This window comes from Cyprinus carpio, chromosome A1, assembly GCF_018340385.1.
Source record: "Cyprinus carpio isolate SPL01 chromosome A1, ASM1834038v1, whole genome shotgun sequence".
In the NCBI taxonomy this organism is placed as follows: Eukaryota; Metazoa; Chordata; class Actinopteri; order Cypriniformes; family Cyprinidae; genus Cyprinus; species Cyprinus carpio.
Window position 1 is genome coordinate 7,410,794 of NC_056572.1, and position 15,196 is coordinate 7,425,989.

The 15,196-nt window shown below is 34.6% G+C and overlaps 2 protein-coding genes across 2 annotated transcripts; both read right to left on the reverse strand.

Annotated features, from left to right (window-relative positions):
* Window positions 1-863: 863 nt before the first annotated feature.
* LOC109088132 (type I phosphatidylinositol 4,5-bisphosphate 4-phosphatase-B) lies at window positions 864-8,907 on the reverse strand. The gene is made up of 7 exons (XM_019092874.2): window positions 8,665-8,907; window positions 7,383-7,564; window positions 7,140-7,246; window positions 3,779-3,884; window positions 3,607-3,659; window positions 3,409-3,499; window positions 864-3,309 (listed from the first exon to the last, which is right to left on the reverse strand). Exons 1-7 carry the CDS (start codon window positions 8,765-8,767, stop codon window positions 3,166-3,168), a joined length of 786 nt encoding a protein of 261 aa, XP_018948419.1. The 5' UTR covers window positions 8,768-8,907; the 3' UTR covers window positions 864-3,165.
* Window positions 8,908-9,289: 382 nt separating this feature from the next.
* LOC109077144 (palmitoyltransferase ZDHHC3-like) lies at window positions 9,290-15,059 on the reverse strand. Its single transcript, XM_042732023.1, has 9 exons — window positions 14,781-15,059; window positions 14,226-14,314; window positions 13,471-13,544; window positions 13,104-13,216; window positions 12,817-12,878; window positions 12,266-12,386; window positions 12,115-12,187; window positions 11,085-11,229; window positions 9,290-10,806 (listed from the first exon to the last, which is right to left on the reverse strand). Exons 1-9 carry the CDS (start codon window positions 14,903-14,905, stop codon window positions 10,715-10,717), a joined length of 894 nt encoding a protein of 297 aa, XP_042587957.1. The 5' UTR covers window positions 14,906-15,059; the 3' UTR covers window positions 9,290-10,714.
* Window positions 15,060-15,196: the final 137 nt, after the last annotated feature.

Sequence of the window (15,196 nt, forward strand, 5' to 3'; positions counted from 1 at the left end):
TCCCAGTGACAGCTTTTTTTTACTATTTTTTCTTTTTCTTTTTTTGTTCTGAGAGTGTGGGGTAGTAACAAAAAAAGAGAGGGCACATAATTAATCCGGTGACATGAGGTAATTTACTGTAAATAATAATTTAAAAAAGAGAAATATTTCGTGTCTATTTGCATCTCTGATCTAAAGTTATATTTTGTTGTAAGCTGCTTTGAATTTTTTAAAAGGGATGGGTTACCCTGAAATGAAAATTCTATTATCATTTACTCACCCCAATGTCATTCCAAACCTATATGACTTTCTTTCTTCTATGGAACAAAAAAAAAAAAGAAAGAAAGAAAAGAAAAAAAAGGAAGAATGCATCATTGAGAACAGCTTTGTGAAATGGATCAAGTGAAAAGACTAAGCATATGAATCAGACATGAACAGAGTGGATAGGATATCCTTCAAAACTGTGTTCCAAGGATTTTGAAAACATGGGGGTGTGTAAACAGTGACTAAGGTGTCATTCTTTTAATTAGTTATTATTCCATAATATGTACTGAGTGAATAATCATTCTGTTGTGGTTCAAAGTAAATCTGCATTTTCAGGAAAAGTAAAGCAAAGTCCATAATAATGTAACTAATAATTACTCTGTTAGCTGAAAATTGAAACAGATTTTCATATGTTTGTATGGCTGGAAAACATTAGAAATGATTTCTTTCACATTTGTGCTTCCGTAGTGATATGTATTAAAAACATTTTTGCAAAGATGTAAGAATTTGTCAATAACTGAGGTATGTAATTTATTACAAGGTCATGCTCACTTAGCACTACAAAGTTCAGTTGAATGTTTGCATACTTTAACCTTAGCACACAACTTCTAACTGGCTACTAAAATAATCACTTGCACACTTTTTATTGCCAAATATCACATCACATATTTCATAATTGTATTGTTTTTTGGAGTATCATTCTTGTAGCACAAACAGAAGTACATGACCTAATAAAATGTATAGACCTACCTTGAATGCACTTTAAGTTGCATAAATCATTTTAGCCAAAAAAAGCATCCATGTTTGTCTCATTAAAGGGATAGTTACCCACAAATAAAAATTTTGTCATCAGCAGATTTAAGAAATTCATACAGGTTTGGAACAACCTCAGGGTGAGTAAATGATGAAAATTTTAATTTTTTGGGTGAACTATTCCTTCAAATGTTAACATTTGACTCACTGAATCTGTTATAATTTGGAAACTTACCAAACAGATGAGCTTCACCTCATTACAGTATTAATCTGTTATTATAATTGTGCAAGCAGTCACAAAAATATTTAAAGATTTTTAAAACAATTTAGTCAAAAAGGAACATACAAAAATGATCAACAACAAAATCAACAATGACAAGAGTAGAATCAGTAAAATCACTCAAATGTAGTGCAACATTATATATAGATATTTAACATTTTTAACAAAAATTAAAGAGTAAATGCACAGTACAACTGCACACTCATGTAAACAAATCATAAACTCTGCAAAAATAAAAACTTACTGGTAACGTCTGCATTTCATAGAATAGGTACAGGTACTAGTATATCTATTATATCTGTATCTTAATGAAGAGTGCAGTGCAAGAAGTTCATTTCAGCTGGAAACAAGCCTATAAAATTGGTCAACCGGTATATTTACATCTGATTACACTTTCTGAATAAACGTGGAAAAAAAGTTGTACCTTTAAAAGTAGAACAGCTGGTCACCTGGGCAGTACCCTTAAATGGACAACTTTGTGCCTTATTTACCCCTTACCCCTATTAAAGGTTCTAATATTACATTAAGGGTACATATTACTACTCTAAGGTACTAATGTGTATTTTTTCAGCTAGATAAGGTATAATGTTGTCCCAGTGACAAGCTGTTGTACATGTTGTAAATGTACCATTTTTTGCACATTTTTTCTGACAGTATAAATATTAAGTTAATCACAGTGATTCTCTTTGATGAGTGCACTACTGTACTACTCTACTCTGTAATGTTGAAGGTCTTTATAGCAAGGAAGAATATTTTAATGCAGTTATACAACCACACAGACAGGTACAAATAATGAGCAGTGATACCTAATTTAAAAGGACTGTTAGAAATCTCAAAAATACCTGTAATATTGCATTGTGTCAGATGTTTGAACATTTTTAGTTAGTAAGCAAAGCATAATTTGGTGCCTAAGCTGTATTTGAGGGTGCAGATACACAGTTAGACATACTGAATGCAATATGAGGAAAAAAAAGAAAGATAAAAGTTTTGTTCAAACTCTGGACCACAGACATTATTTAAAAAAAAAAAAAACATCCAGTGATTAATATCCATCGAAAAGCAATAAACTTCACTAAAAGAACAATCAATTCATTGTTGCCTATGATTCAGTCTATTGCGCGCTCCAATAACATGTGACAGTAGAGTGCACTAAAATCCACTGGCTAAAAAAAAGATCAGTTTTTGCTTTTACATTGTCTTTGAACCCTTCCAAATGCCTCAGTGTGGAGTTTTCATTTCATTTCCTTTTTTTTTTTTTCTCATACTCTTCATTTGAGGTGCCAGGTCAGTGTACAATTATCAACATAGCTAAAAGTTGCAGTTCCTTCATATATGAATAAAAATGCTTTATAAATTATGACAACAGAGCACACTGTCAAGTGAGGCACTTACACTTTCCGTCAGCAATTCAGCCACAGTCTCGTTCAAACTCTAATGCTTCAACATATTTGTGTGACACCAGAGTGATAAGGCAAAAATGGCCTGTTTCAGCAATTACTGATTGTGCAACTAAACTAACCTACTGACAATGGTGAAATATTTATTTTTTTATGCCTTTTCTATTTGTGTAGTATTTAGGAAGCAGACACCCATTAGGAATGTAGGCAAATTAAGTTTGAATTTAGTTTAGAGAAGAGTATATATATGTCCAGGTCACACTTCACCTCCAAATCAAAATGAATAATAATTATTATTATTATTATTATATTATTGTTAATATTGTTACTACTATTTTTTATTTTGCATTGATTCTGGGGTGAAATATGACTTGGATGGGTTTCCTGACAGGTCTTCACCAATTTAGACAGAGCATCACTCTATTAACATCCTTTCTCCTTATTCTTGTCTCTTCCACTTCATCTCTACCTCCTCCTCATTCATCTCTCCCATTACGAGTAGCTGTGCAGCGGTTCACTGATTTTCATGCAGGCCCAGTTCAGAGCTCTGACCAAAGTGATCAGCACCAGGAAAATGAAAAGTGCCCAGGATGCATAAATGCCCTTATATTTTGGTGCCTTCCACCATGAGCCAGCCTACAAAGAGAGAACAAGAACAGAGTAAAGAGGATCGCTGGTATTCTGAAATGATGATGCTCTTTGAAATAATGAACTCTAATATTCTTTTATTCTTACAATCAATCCTGCAGTCGTTATGATGAAGATCAAGCACAACAGGAAGCATATCAAACTCCGCTTTCTAGGGTACCTCTGGCCAATCGATGAACTATATGGATGAAAATAATGGAATAACATGCTATAATTCTACTTGTAGTGAATGTAGGTTTTTTTGGTACTAAATAGAGGAAGTTCTATTGATAGTATTTAACATACACTTTTCTGCAGTGTGGACAGCGAGCCAACGTCCGATCTGTAAATTCTGTCCACTAAATCAACAACAGAGAGACAAAGTCACAGCTACAGTATTAAGGCTATTATTAAGGCAAATGAATTGATAAAGAGCTCTGAAATATTGTAAATGTACGTGAATATGAGACGATCTTACTAGAAAAGTGTTTCCACAGTGGCCACAGGAAACTCTGGCACCACTAGGCTGAGGATTCGGACTCCCAGCACCAGGATGAACTGGACCTAAATTGATAATTCGTTTACTAATCTTAGGTGTTCAATTTTAATCACTCAATCACACACATGAACTGGAAAAAAAAAAACACACACAAAAACATTAAATAACACTATTTCTGGAAACATAATAAGAAAACAACCTATCAACATCATTGCATAACAACCTTTGAGCATCTAATCATATCTCTCATTACCTTGTTTAAAAAAATCTTTTCAATAAAATTCTATTAAGGCACTTACTTCTGGTATAAACTGTAATTGTCTTCAGACTTTATTTGTCTAAGTCCACCGAGGCTGCATTTATTTACTATTTTAATATATTTTCAAATGTAATTCATTTCTGTGTAGCTGAACTATGTCCATTATTACAATTTAAAATAACCGTTTATAATATATATACTTTTTTTACTCCAGAAATAATTCTAATATGCTGATTTGGTGCTAAAGTCTTATTATTATTAAAGAAAACAGTTGTGCTGCTTATTATTTTTGTGGAAACTGGATACATTTTTCAGGATTCTTTGAATAAAATACTCAGAAGTTCATCATTTAATATATATGTGTGTGTGTGTGTGTGTGTGTGTGTATGTATGTATGTATATATATATATATATATATATATATATATATATATATATATATATATATATATATATATATATATATATACACAGGTCCTTCTCAAAAAATTAGCATATTGTGATAAAAGTTCATTATTTTCCATAATGTAATGATAAAATTAAACTTTCATATATTTTAGATTCATTGCACACCAACTGAAATATTTCAGGTCTTTTATTGTTTTAATACTGATGATTTTGGCATACAGCTCATGAAAACCCCAAATTCCTATCTCAAAAAATTAGCATATTTCATCCGACCAATAAAAGAAAAGTGTTTTTTAATACAAAAAAAGGTCAACCTTCAAATAATTATGTTCAGTTATGCACAAAAAATTAGCATATCATGAAAAGGTTCTCTCTAAACGAGCTATTAACCTAATCATCTGAATCAACTAATTAACTCTAAACACCTGCAAAAGATTCCTGAGGCTTTTAAAAACTCCCAGCCTGGTTCATTACTCAAAACCGCAATCATGGGTAAGACTGCCGACCTGACTGCTGTCCAGAAGGCCATCATTGACACCCTCAAGACACAGAAAGAAATTTCTGAACGAATAGGCTGTTCCCAGAGTGCTGTATCAAGGCACCTCAGTGGGAAGTCTGTGGGAAGGAAAAAGTGTGGCAAAAAACGCTGCACGACGAGAAGAGGTGACCGGACCCTGAGGAAGATTGTGGAGAAGGACCGATTCCAGACCGATTCCAGACCTTGGGGGACCTGCGGAAGCAGTGGACTGAGTCTGGAGTAGAAACATCCAGAGCCACCGTGCACAGGCGTGTGCTTTTGAACCAGAAACAGCGGCAGAAGCGCCTGACCTGGGCTACAGAGAAGCAGCACTGGACTGTTGCTCAGTGGTCCAAAGTACTTTTTTTTGGATGAAAGCAAATTTTGCATGTCATTCGGAAATCAAGGTGCCAGAGTCTGGAGGAAGACTGGGGAGAAGGAAATGCCAAAATGCCTGAAGTCCAGTGTCAAGTACCAACAGTCAGTGATGGTCTGGGGTGCCATGTCAGCTGCTGGTGTTGGTCCACTGTGTTTTATCAAGGGCAGGGTCAATGCAGCTAGTTATCAGGAGATTTTGGAGCACTTCATGCTTCAATCTGCTGAAAAGCTTTATGGAGATGAAGATTTCGTTTTTTCAGCACGACCTGGCACCTGCTCACAGTGCCAAAACCACTGGTAAATGGTTTACTGACCATGGTATTACTGTGCTCAATTGGCCTGCCAAATCTCCTGACCTGAACCCCATAGAGAATCTGTGGGATATTGTGAAGAGAAAGTTGAGAGACGCAAGACCCAACACTCTGGATGAGCTTAAGGCCGCTATCGAAGCATCCTGGGCCTCCATAACACCTCAGCAGTGCCACAGGCTGATTGCCTCCATGCCACGCCGCATTGAAGCAGTCATTTCTGCAAAAGGATTCCCGACCAAGTATTGAGTGCATAACTGAACATTATTATTTGAAGGTTGACTTTTTTGTATTAAAAACACTTTTCTTTTATTGGTCGGATTAAATATGCTAATTTTTTTGAGATAGGAATTTGGGGTTTTCATGAGCTGTATGCCAAAATCATCAGTATTAAAACAATAAAAGACCTTAAATATTTCAGTTGGTGTGCAATGAATCTAAAATATATGAAAGTTTAATTTTATCATTACATTATGGAAAATAATGAACTTTTATCACAATATGCTAATTTTTTGAGAAGGACCTGTATATGGTCGCCATGATTTTGCCAAGTAAGACATGTTCCTGGATCAACATAACTGCCCCAAAAATATAGACTTCTAAACCCTTCTAAACCCAATCCCTACTTCTAAACCTAACCTTACCCATAATTTATTCCTAAAATCAGTGTGAAAGGATAGCTGATTAACAAGGGTGTAGAAGCACCTAACCCTGATTTTAAGCCTAAAAGAGATATTTCCTGAAAAGTTATATCTCAATTCTGATTGGTTGATAGGAATGTTGATCCAGGAACGTTGTACTTGGTGAAATCACATTCACCATATATACATATATTACTGTCAAACGATTAATTGTGATTATTCACAATTAATCGGTTTCAAAATAAAAGTTTACATAATATATGTGTGGGTATTGTGTATATTTATTATGTATATATAAATACACACACATATGGCATATATTTTGAAAATATTTACCTGTATTTATATGTATATATTTATATGAATATAATTTATATCATATATAAATATATTTAATATATAAACCTAACATATTTTTCTTAAATATATGCATGCCTGTGTGTGTATTTATATGTACATAAATAAACACAGTACAGACACATATATTATGTAAACAACAACTTTTACTTTGGATGCGATTAATCATTTGACAGCATAAATAATATATATATATATATATATATATATATATATATATATATATATATATATATATATATATATATATATATATATAAATATATATATACATACACATAACTGTCAATTCAATGCATTCTCTCTGAATAAAAGCATTACATGTGTACTGACCACAAACTTTTAAATGGTTGTGTAGTAATAACTCATCTTAGACTAGCTTCATAGTATATATATCTGATACCATCAATGATCAGTGGCATGTTCCTAATACTTTGTTGTAAGGCTTATGAAGGTCGGTAAAGTCTCTCACCAGTAAGGTCGAGGGCAGGCGATCCTCTGCGAGGTGACTTTACAGATGAGAAGACAGTTACATGGACACCTCACATACTTCTTTCCTGCTGGAGCATTCTTTATGGGCTAGATAAAACAGGAAGTGAGGACACAGTCTGAACTTTCTCTTAAATTTCAGTTTACAGCACCTCGCTAAAATCGAACACAAAATTATTACACGTCTGATAAATGGAATCCTGCATGAATGTGCTTGTTAACTCACTGTAGCTTCATTGCAGACACCGCATTTGACCACATGTTGGTGGATTTTGCCCTCCACGCTAATAAGCGACTGACACACTCTGCAGCTGATGACAGGAGCACTGGCACTCTCCGGAGAACCCAGTGGGGAGTATGGTGGAGGAGCCTCTCCCAGCATCGGAGCTGACGGGAACGCTGGGAAATCTGGGATCAAGAGAACAGGAGAGAGGATGTTAGCACATGGCAGAGAGAGAAAGAGAGGAAAAAAAGAAAAGGATGACCGTACTGCATTTAACAGTTTCCTTTCCAATATTATTAACCCTCTACTGCATGAATTATCAAATCATTGTTTTAAAAAAAATGGACATAAAATGGACCTCATTACTAATAATATTAAGCTAAATATCTGTATGTCGCCTGTGACAATGACAATAAAATAAAACTTTTTAATGAATTTTTAATTTAAATATTTGCATTAAATCAGAGAGACACATTCTTTTTGCAATTAAAAGTCAGAATGGTAAGATGAAAATTTACAATTACCTTTTTATTTTTATTTATGGCAGAAACAAGCTTCCATTCAAATAGATATGAACAGTACTATTAAACCTTTTTATTTACACTTTTTTTTACATTAGTGTAATACGCAAATAGATTTACGCTAACATCTGACATAAATGCCCTCCGAACATTACAAAAATATTATGTAGGCTAAATATAAACATCAAAATAATAAGTAAATACTTATTTTAAAAAAATTCCACATACATAAAAGGTTTACTCAACATCACCTCCTCATTACTAATCATATTAACTTTTTTACTAATTTGCAAAATTAAGAAAATGAATTTGTTAACCAGAACAACATTGTGTGTAGATAGTTAAGCAGTCAACATTTTTACAAGTAGTCAATAGTTTTAACTTGTATTAATGCTCAGTATCAATGTGCCAGAGTAAAAAGTACTTAAAATAATAAACTGATAAGAGTGAGGGCAAAAATCACGATTCCTTCAGTCATGTGATTCAGGTGTAATCTATCTGCCACTAATCTATTTGTAGTGTGCTCAGGATCAATGATATGATCAATATATGCACAGACATACTGTGCTCTAAATGAATCCAAATGAAAGTAATACATAAGGCGATTCTAAATAGTGCTCTGCCAACCTAGACAGCGTGCGTCTGTGTGTGTGCATCACAGGCGCGTTCGAACGCTCCAATCGAACTGAATCGAATCGAATTAGCCTACGATGCCCCAAAATGCAGTGAGGGCTTTCAGTCAGTCCGGATCAGGTTTGGCTTACTCTGTGGTTTGCTCGGAGGTTGATAGGTCTCATCTCCCGGTAACAGCCCGTTCATTCCATCGCGACTGTCCGATAGCAAAGGCGATCGCTCACCGTCAGCCATGCTGTAAACGAGCGCAAGTCCGCAACAAAATCCCGCGGTGGACGTAGGGTTTGCTGCTGGTAAATGTTGCGGAGAGCAAAAGTCATGCGAAAGTAAAGCTCCAGGAAGCGTCACATGATCACATGATTTTTGCTACCAGGAAGTCGACAACAAAAATAACACAAGCACGTGAGCACGGATTGGGCCAGTAAGCGACGAGCTCAAAAGTAAGGATTAAAAAAATGAATATGATCCCTTTTTAATAAGTTCTCACTCATTTAGGTGTGCTGGGCTTCGAGTGAAATATTAATGTTCACAACTCCCTATACACGCCTTTCTAAAAGCTGCCCGTATAAGAGAATGTCATGCTTAGTCACGTTATTGTTTTTTATTCTAATAAATGTGTTATCACAAGATTAAATTAATTTAATAAGAGATAAATTACAAAAAAAAATATACTATATATATCTATCTCTCTCTATATATATATCTATCTATCTATCTATCTATAGTAGATTTCTTGAATAATAAAACACAACAATCTATATTTAACACTACTGGTTTATTTCCACTCAAACTTTTAATTTTCAAGCGAAAAAGCCCGATTATGAAAAGATGTATTTTACTTCACATAAGTCAGAGCAGCATTTAGACCAAAAAATAAAAAATAAACCCAGATAAATTACAATAAATATCAATGTAAACATTATCAGTATACATGTTAATCTGTTATGTACACAAATCCCTCAAGCCATCCATAAAACGGCAAAAACATTAACATTTCAAACAAAACAAAAACAATAGACTTCAACAAAAGTAGTCCAGTACCCTGAAAATGCAATACTTTTGTCAGAAATTAAAATGATAAAATACGTATTTACAATCCTTATGTAAAATACAGTCCATGTACTCAAACACACACAATGAAAACAATGAATGTGTCCCTTTGCATTTACCTGAAATAAAGTCAACACAGCTGACCTTGTGAGTGTGTGCTCACATCACTGTGTGTGCCAATCAGGGGTTAAGTAACAAAATGTATACTGGTTACAGGTTAAGATACTGCTTTAACAATTTCATACAAGATACTTCTGAGAGAAAATCCACTAATACTCAGAGTTAACGTTGAATTTAAAAATCCAAAATGTCCTGAGCTAGCTGTATGAAGAGAATCCTTTAGATTAACAGAGAAAGGAAAAAGATTCCGGTTTGTAGAAGTATCTTGTAAAGTGACGTGACGTGTGGCCAAATATGGTGTCCCATACTCAGAAGTATCTTGTAACAGAGTATTGTTATAAGTAGGGCTGGGTGTCTTGTCATTTTCGATTCCTAAGGGTTAATCTCATCTAAGTCATTGAGGAAAAAAGCATGCAGCATGCTTTATGTGCCTAAATCAGTGATTGGCTCTAGCGAGGCATCAAGGAAAACACATTTATTTGACCATTCGTGCACAATGTAGCATCATGCCACATAAGACAATTTATAAAATGTATACTATGCTTTTACTCAAAACTCAATTTAAACCACCATCGAGTGTTTTTAATAACTTCCGATTGTGATCTAATGAGGGTTTTGGTCATATGATGTGGCAGAAATATTTTATTTGTAGCCTTTTAAATCAAGCTAATTGCCTCACCTGCTTAGCAGTTTTCATGTAAACACACTGTATTGTTATAAAAATAGGCAGAATCTAATGAAAATCACATACAAATCTTATACTGTCGTAATCGCGTATCGGAGTCAAGGTATCGGTATTGATAATGTTAGAACGATACCCAGCCCTAGTTACAAGATTGTGTGAGAAGCGGTAAGCAGAAGTCAGTATACAAAAACACTCACACAGCAGCACTTTTCCTTCATTAATCATCATAGCTGAAATTTGCACCTTAGTAACGTAATATCCAGTGTTCTAAACACGATGCGATACTGATGAAACGTTCAAATGGACTGATGGAAAACTGGTTAGTGTTACACATTGTAATCAGGAAGTGCTGAATAACTGATGCCGCCAACAGAAGGAGGGGAGGAATGGAGCGGGAACAACCAACATATTATAGAACCTGTAAATATAAGAGAAATACAGGCAGACATAAAAATCATCATTCTATACTTTCATTACATTCTACATCATTCTGTTCAATTATAATTCTATATATTTTTATCAAATAAATGCAGCCTTGACGAATATAAGAGACTCTGAAAAACATTTACAAAAATACACATTTTTGTTTTGTTTTAAATAACATTAAACATTATTTCTCAATTTTGTAACAGTGACAGTGATACAATTCTAACAAACTTCAGGATAAAAACAGATGCTGCAAATAGTTAAACTCACCACGTCCAAAAACCTCCCTCAGCAATGCAATTTTTGGCTTTCTTGTGTGTGTAATATGTGTTGGGTGGGTGTTGTTGGGTTTGTCTTTCATTAACCTGTTCCTCATCTGTTCAATGGGCGTCTCATCTGTTATAATGGACACCAGTTGGGACAAAAACAGAGACAGAAGATGACAGATCAACATATGCAAATAACATTTAAATTTTCAATTCAATAACGCTCTTAAATCAACACACAACACATTATCATTGCAATTTAAAGGTGGCTAAAGATATATAACAAAGAAAATCACAATTCAGAATAAAAAAAAAAAATTAAAACGACGCCCAGTAGCATTCCAATATAAAATATTATAATTATGTATTTGCTGTTGCTGAATATTCCTACATTTCCTTAAAAAGTATTGTGCTAAGAAAAAAATAATTTAAACATAATTTATCAACATTCTTCAAACTATCTTCTTTTGTGTTCCACAGTAAAAGAAATGCAACAAGAAGGTGAGTTTCATTCTGGGTGAATTTTCCCTGTTTGTCTTACTACTTCCAATGAAGATGATTATGTGCTAAGCGTTGACAACTTACTTTCAGTTTCATTTGCAGCAGTTTGCGCGTAGGCTTGCTGAAGAAATAATAAGCTACTCAACTGTGGTGATGCGTGTTTGCATTAGCAGTCATATCTGGCTATAACATCCTCTCACATGTTTATTATTTTAACATTTTGGAAGGAGCAAAATTTACATATGTGGTTTCAACTTTGTGTAAATGCGTCCCAGACCACCTCCTGAAGTGGTTTGAGTGATCAGATTCAAATCTGTCTCGAAAGCGTTTCGGAGGGCATTTAAACCTGGTCTTTTCACGATCGGATAGCTATCCAATCAGAGAAAATGCATGAATGACCAGGTGTAAACAGGCCACTGTAACAATGAATGTAAGTACAATACTGTGACTGTGTGTGAAAAAAGTTTTTTAAAGTTAGACTATAATGTCAACATATGGTTCAAAATTAGAGGCTATATAATGTTGAAGCATACCTGATCATAAAATATCACCAAGACAAAAACTCCAAAAAGTATTGACTCCACCAGCAGAATGATATAATGTGCCCTGTGGAACAAATGGCCAAGAACAGTGTTATATTTTATACTAACATGTACAGTACCTCAGAAGGTATTTGTGACTTACACAATGAGATGTTTGCTAGGAGCTTCTTCTTCTTCTTCATCTCCATCTCTCTCTCTTTCACTCCTTATTCTCCACACCCATGCTGACACCACCAGCGCCATGGAATACAAGCTGGCCATGCCTAAAGAGACACAAAGAAACAACATGGCATTAGATGAGAGAAATGGAAAATAATACAAAATATAACAATACCACATAGTGTATGTACCTCAGCACTAACATTTGCATCCAACATAGCATTTGTTTTTGTTTTTTTGCAATGTAAAACAGAATATGCGCGACGCTCTTAAAGGAAAATGAAAAGTCTGCCGTCATTTAATGTCGTTCCACACTTGTAACAGTTTTGGGTCCCATTGACTTTCATAGTAAGGATAAAAATACAATGGAAGTCAATGGGATCCATAAACTGTCTGGTTACCAGTATTTTTCAAAATATATCATCCTTCATGTTTCACAGGAAATAAAAAGTCATGCAGGTTTTGAATGACACGAGGAAGAGTAAAAGATGACAGTATAGTGATTTTTGAATGAACTATCCTTTTAAAACTCACCTGTGTAGAAGAGGAACTGAATGAAGTATTTTTGATTGAGCTCTCCAACACAGTTATTGATCCTATAAAAGAGCAAACACATAAACAAATGCATTCAGCAGAACAACGCAAAAATACTGACGGTGCATTATATCCAAATAAACATTATATATTTTATAGCACAAGTATACTGTAAACACGTATTCTACTTTAAAAACACTCAGTCACTACAAAGTCTGAAATACATGACATATGAATATTCATTCAATTTGATGACATTGGCCACTAGAGATTGATGAGAGACTGACCACGGGCAGTGATGGTCCATTCTCCTGATGCAGCGCTGACACACTCTGCAGTGATGGGCACGAGGAGGCCGATACGTCTCACAGCGACTGCACACTGTCCAGCCCTCACAGCCCTGATGAGAACAATACAAAAATTAAAGACATGTCATAGAGCAAATGCACTGTGAAATAAGATCCAAAGCAAGTAAATAGAATATACACACTATGTGAAAAAGCCTGAAGGACCACTATTAAATCAATGTATCAAATACATCATAAACAGAAAAGTAAAAATAGAAAGTAACATTTGCAATATAGCTGATACATCTACACGACATGAACATAACTTCAATGCCTTTACAGGAGTAGACAGATCAGCAACACTCACTCTGTCATTTAGACGACTGGACTGGGACCTCAAGTCAGAGAAATCAATGGCTGTCTCAGGTAGAGGAACCATACCTGTAATGATAAATAGTTAAAGTTTACATTGATAGCTTTTCTTAACCCTGTAAAGCCTGACATATGAAATTAGAGTCAGAAAAATCTATTATTTATCAGAACAGTTTATGAACCTTTAGACAAAATATTAAAAGTATGCATATGCGTGTTATGTTTTGTATCATATTTATTACATCAGGAAATTATGGTCCATATAGTATGATATAGTGAGAATATGGAACTCATACTTGACGAAAAGAAACATTTACACTTTTGTTTAGAGGCCTAAACTGAGCATTGTGATTTATTGTGATTTCTACAAACTGATTGCGTGGATAATCAAGTAAACCTAAGTTGCTTCATGTTCATTTTGAAATACTACTTACAATATAAAAGTATACTTATATTTACTTTATAAAAACTACTGAAGATTTACCAATTTGTCGTCTATCATGACCTGAAAGTGGACATTCTTACAATTACACTAAAAAGCCTTTTACCTCTTTAAAGCAGAGGACAGAAGGCATGTAGTAGATTGCATACAACATATTTTTAGCCAAGTTTTGTTCACGTTGATAACGTATAACACCTGGAAATTCATGCATCAAATATACTACAATAGACTTCTTGGCTTTAAAACTCAGTCTACAATAAATGAAACACAGAGAAAATGAGTTTGACCCATTAAGTAAGAGCACTCACCAGGATCAGAGAACACTGCTTTTGAATGGCAAGCCAGCAATAGTAATAGAATAATATTAAACACAGATCCATGGAGAGTGCACCATACACTAAACAGAGAGAAAATAGACAGCACGTTAAAATACTCATAACCATTATATTTAGCATAAAAAAAATGACAGCGATATATAATAAAACATTATAGTATAATAAGGCACGATGGCTTGTTAACTTCAGGTGAGATAACCTGAAACCTACACCATATAACGTTACTGTAACAGAGACAAAAAGAAAGTGTAGCTGTTAGTAAACACACGTTGAATGATGCGCTATACCGCAAGGTCTGACAACGACGCTAGTACTAGTTGCAAGAAGTTCAAACGCACTGTAAACACATTTCGCGGGAAAGCACGCCAGAACGCTAAAAACATTTGGCACGCGCACCGTTTTGAACGGCTGTTGCTATGGGTGATTCTAAAAGGAACTATCATAAAGCGAGGATCTCGTGAGCGGCGGCGGCTGATGTTACGTTAACCAAACGCTGTCTCTTTAGAGCTTCGTTCACACGGTACTCACCTTTCAGAATACGCGGGGATCAAGACATACTGAATCACAACATAGTCGGCGTAAAAGACGCTGAAATAAGTTAAAATGAGACAAATAAATCCGCACGGGTCTCGCCGACAGCGAAACGCAGCCATCTTTCCATCTGCGGTCTTCCTGATGACGTCATAAAGGGAAGAGCGTTACGTATCTCGTGGTGTCCGTCAACCGCTTCATTAATTCTGACCACCTGTGAACTTTTGTGTATTTTTGTCTGGTGTCTGCTTATACTTATTTAAAAAAAAATGATACAATTAAAAATCTAGCACAAACTTTGGAGTTTCTTTTTTTCTTTATCATTTAAAGTAATGTTCTCACAAACTCTTAGATGTTTTTTTTTTTTGTTTGTTTTTTTAAATGAGAGAAAAAAATAAATAAAAAAAAAATCA

Bases quoted from the DNA above. Each gene is read 5' to 3' on its own strand.
- LOC109077144 (XM_042732023.1), bottom strand. From the start codon at position 14,905: ATGGCTGCGTTTCGCTGTCGGCGAGACCCGTGCGGATTTATTTGTCTC. The intron at 13,545-14,225 runs GTGAGTGCTCTT...TTATCATTACAG, and splicing joins AGCAGTGTTCTCTGATCCTG to GTATGGTTCCTCTACCTGAG. The intron at 11,230-12,114 runs GTATGCTTCAAC...TTTTTGTCCCAA, and splicing joins TGGTGATATTTTATGATCAG to CTGGTGTCCATTATAACAGA.
- LOC109088132 (XM_019092874.2), bottom strand. From the start codon at position 8,767: ATGGCTGACGGTGAGCGATCGCCTTTGCTATCGGACAGTCGCGATGGA. The intron at 7,247-7,382 runs GTGAGTTAACAA...TGTTTTATCTAG, and splicing joins GTGTCTGCAATGAAGCTACA to CCCATAAAGAATGCTCCAGC. The intron at 3,885-7,139 runs GTGAGAGACTTT...ACCTAAGATTAG, and splicing joins GCCTGCCCTCGACCTTACTG to TAAACGAATTATCAATTTAG.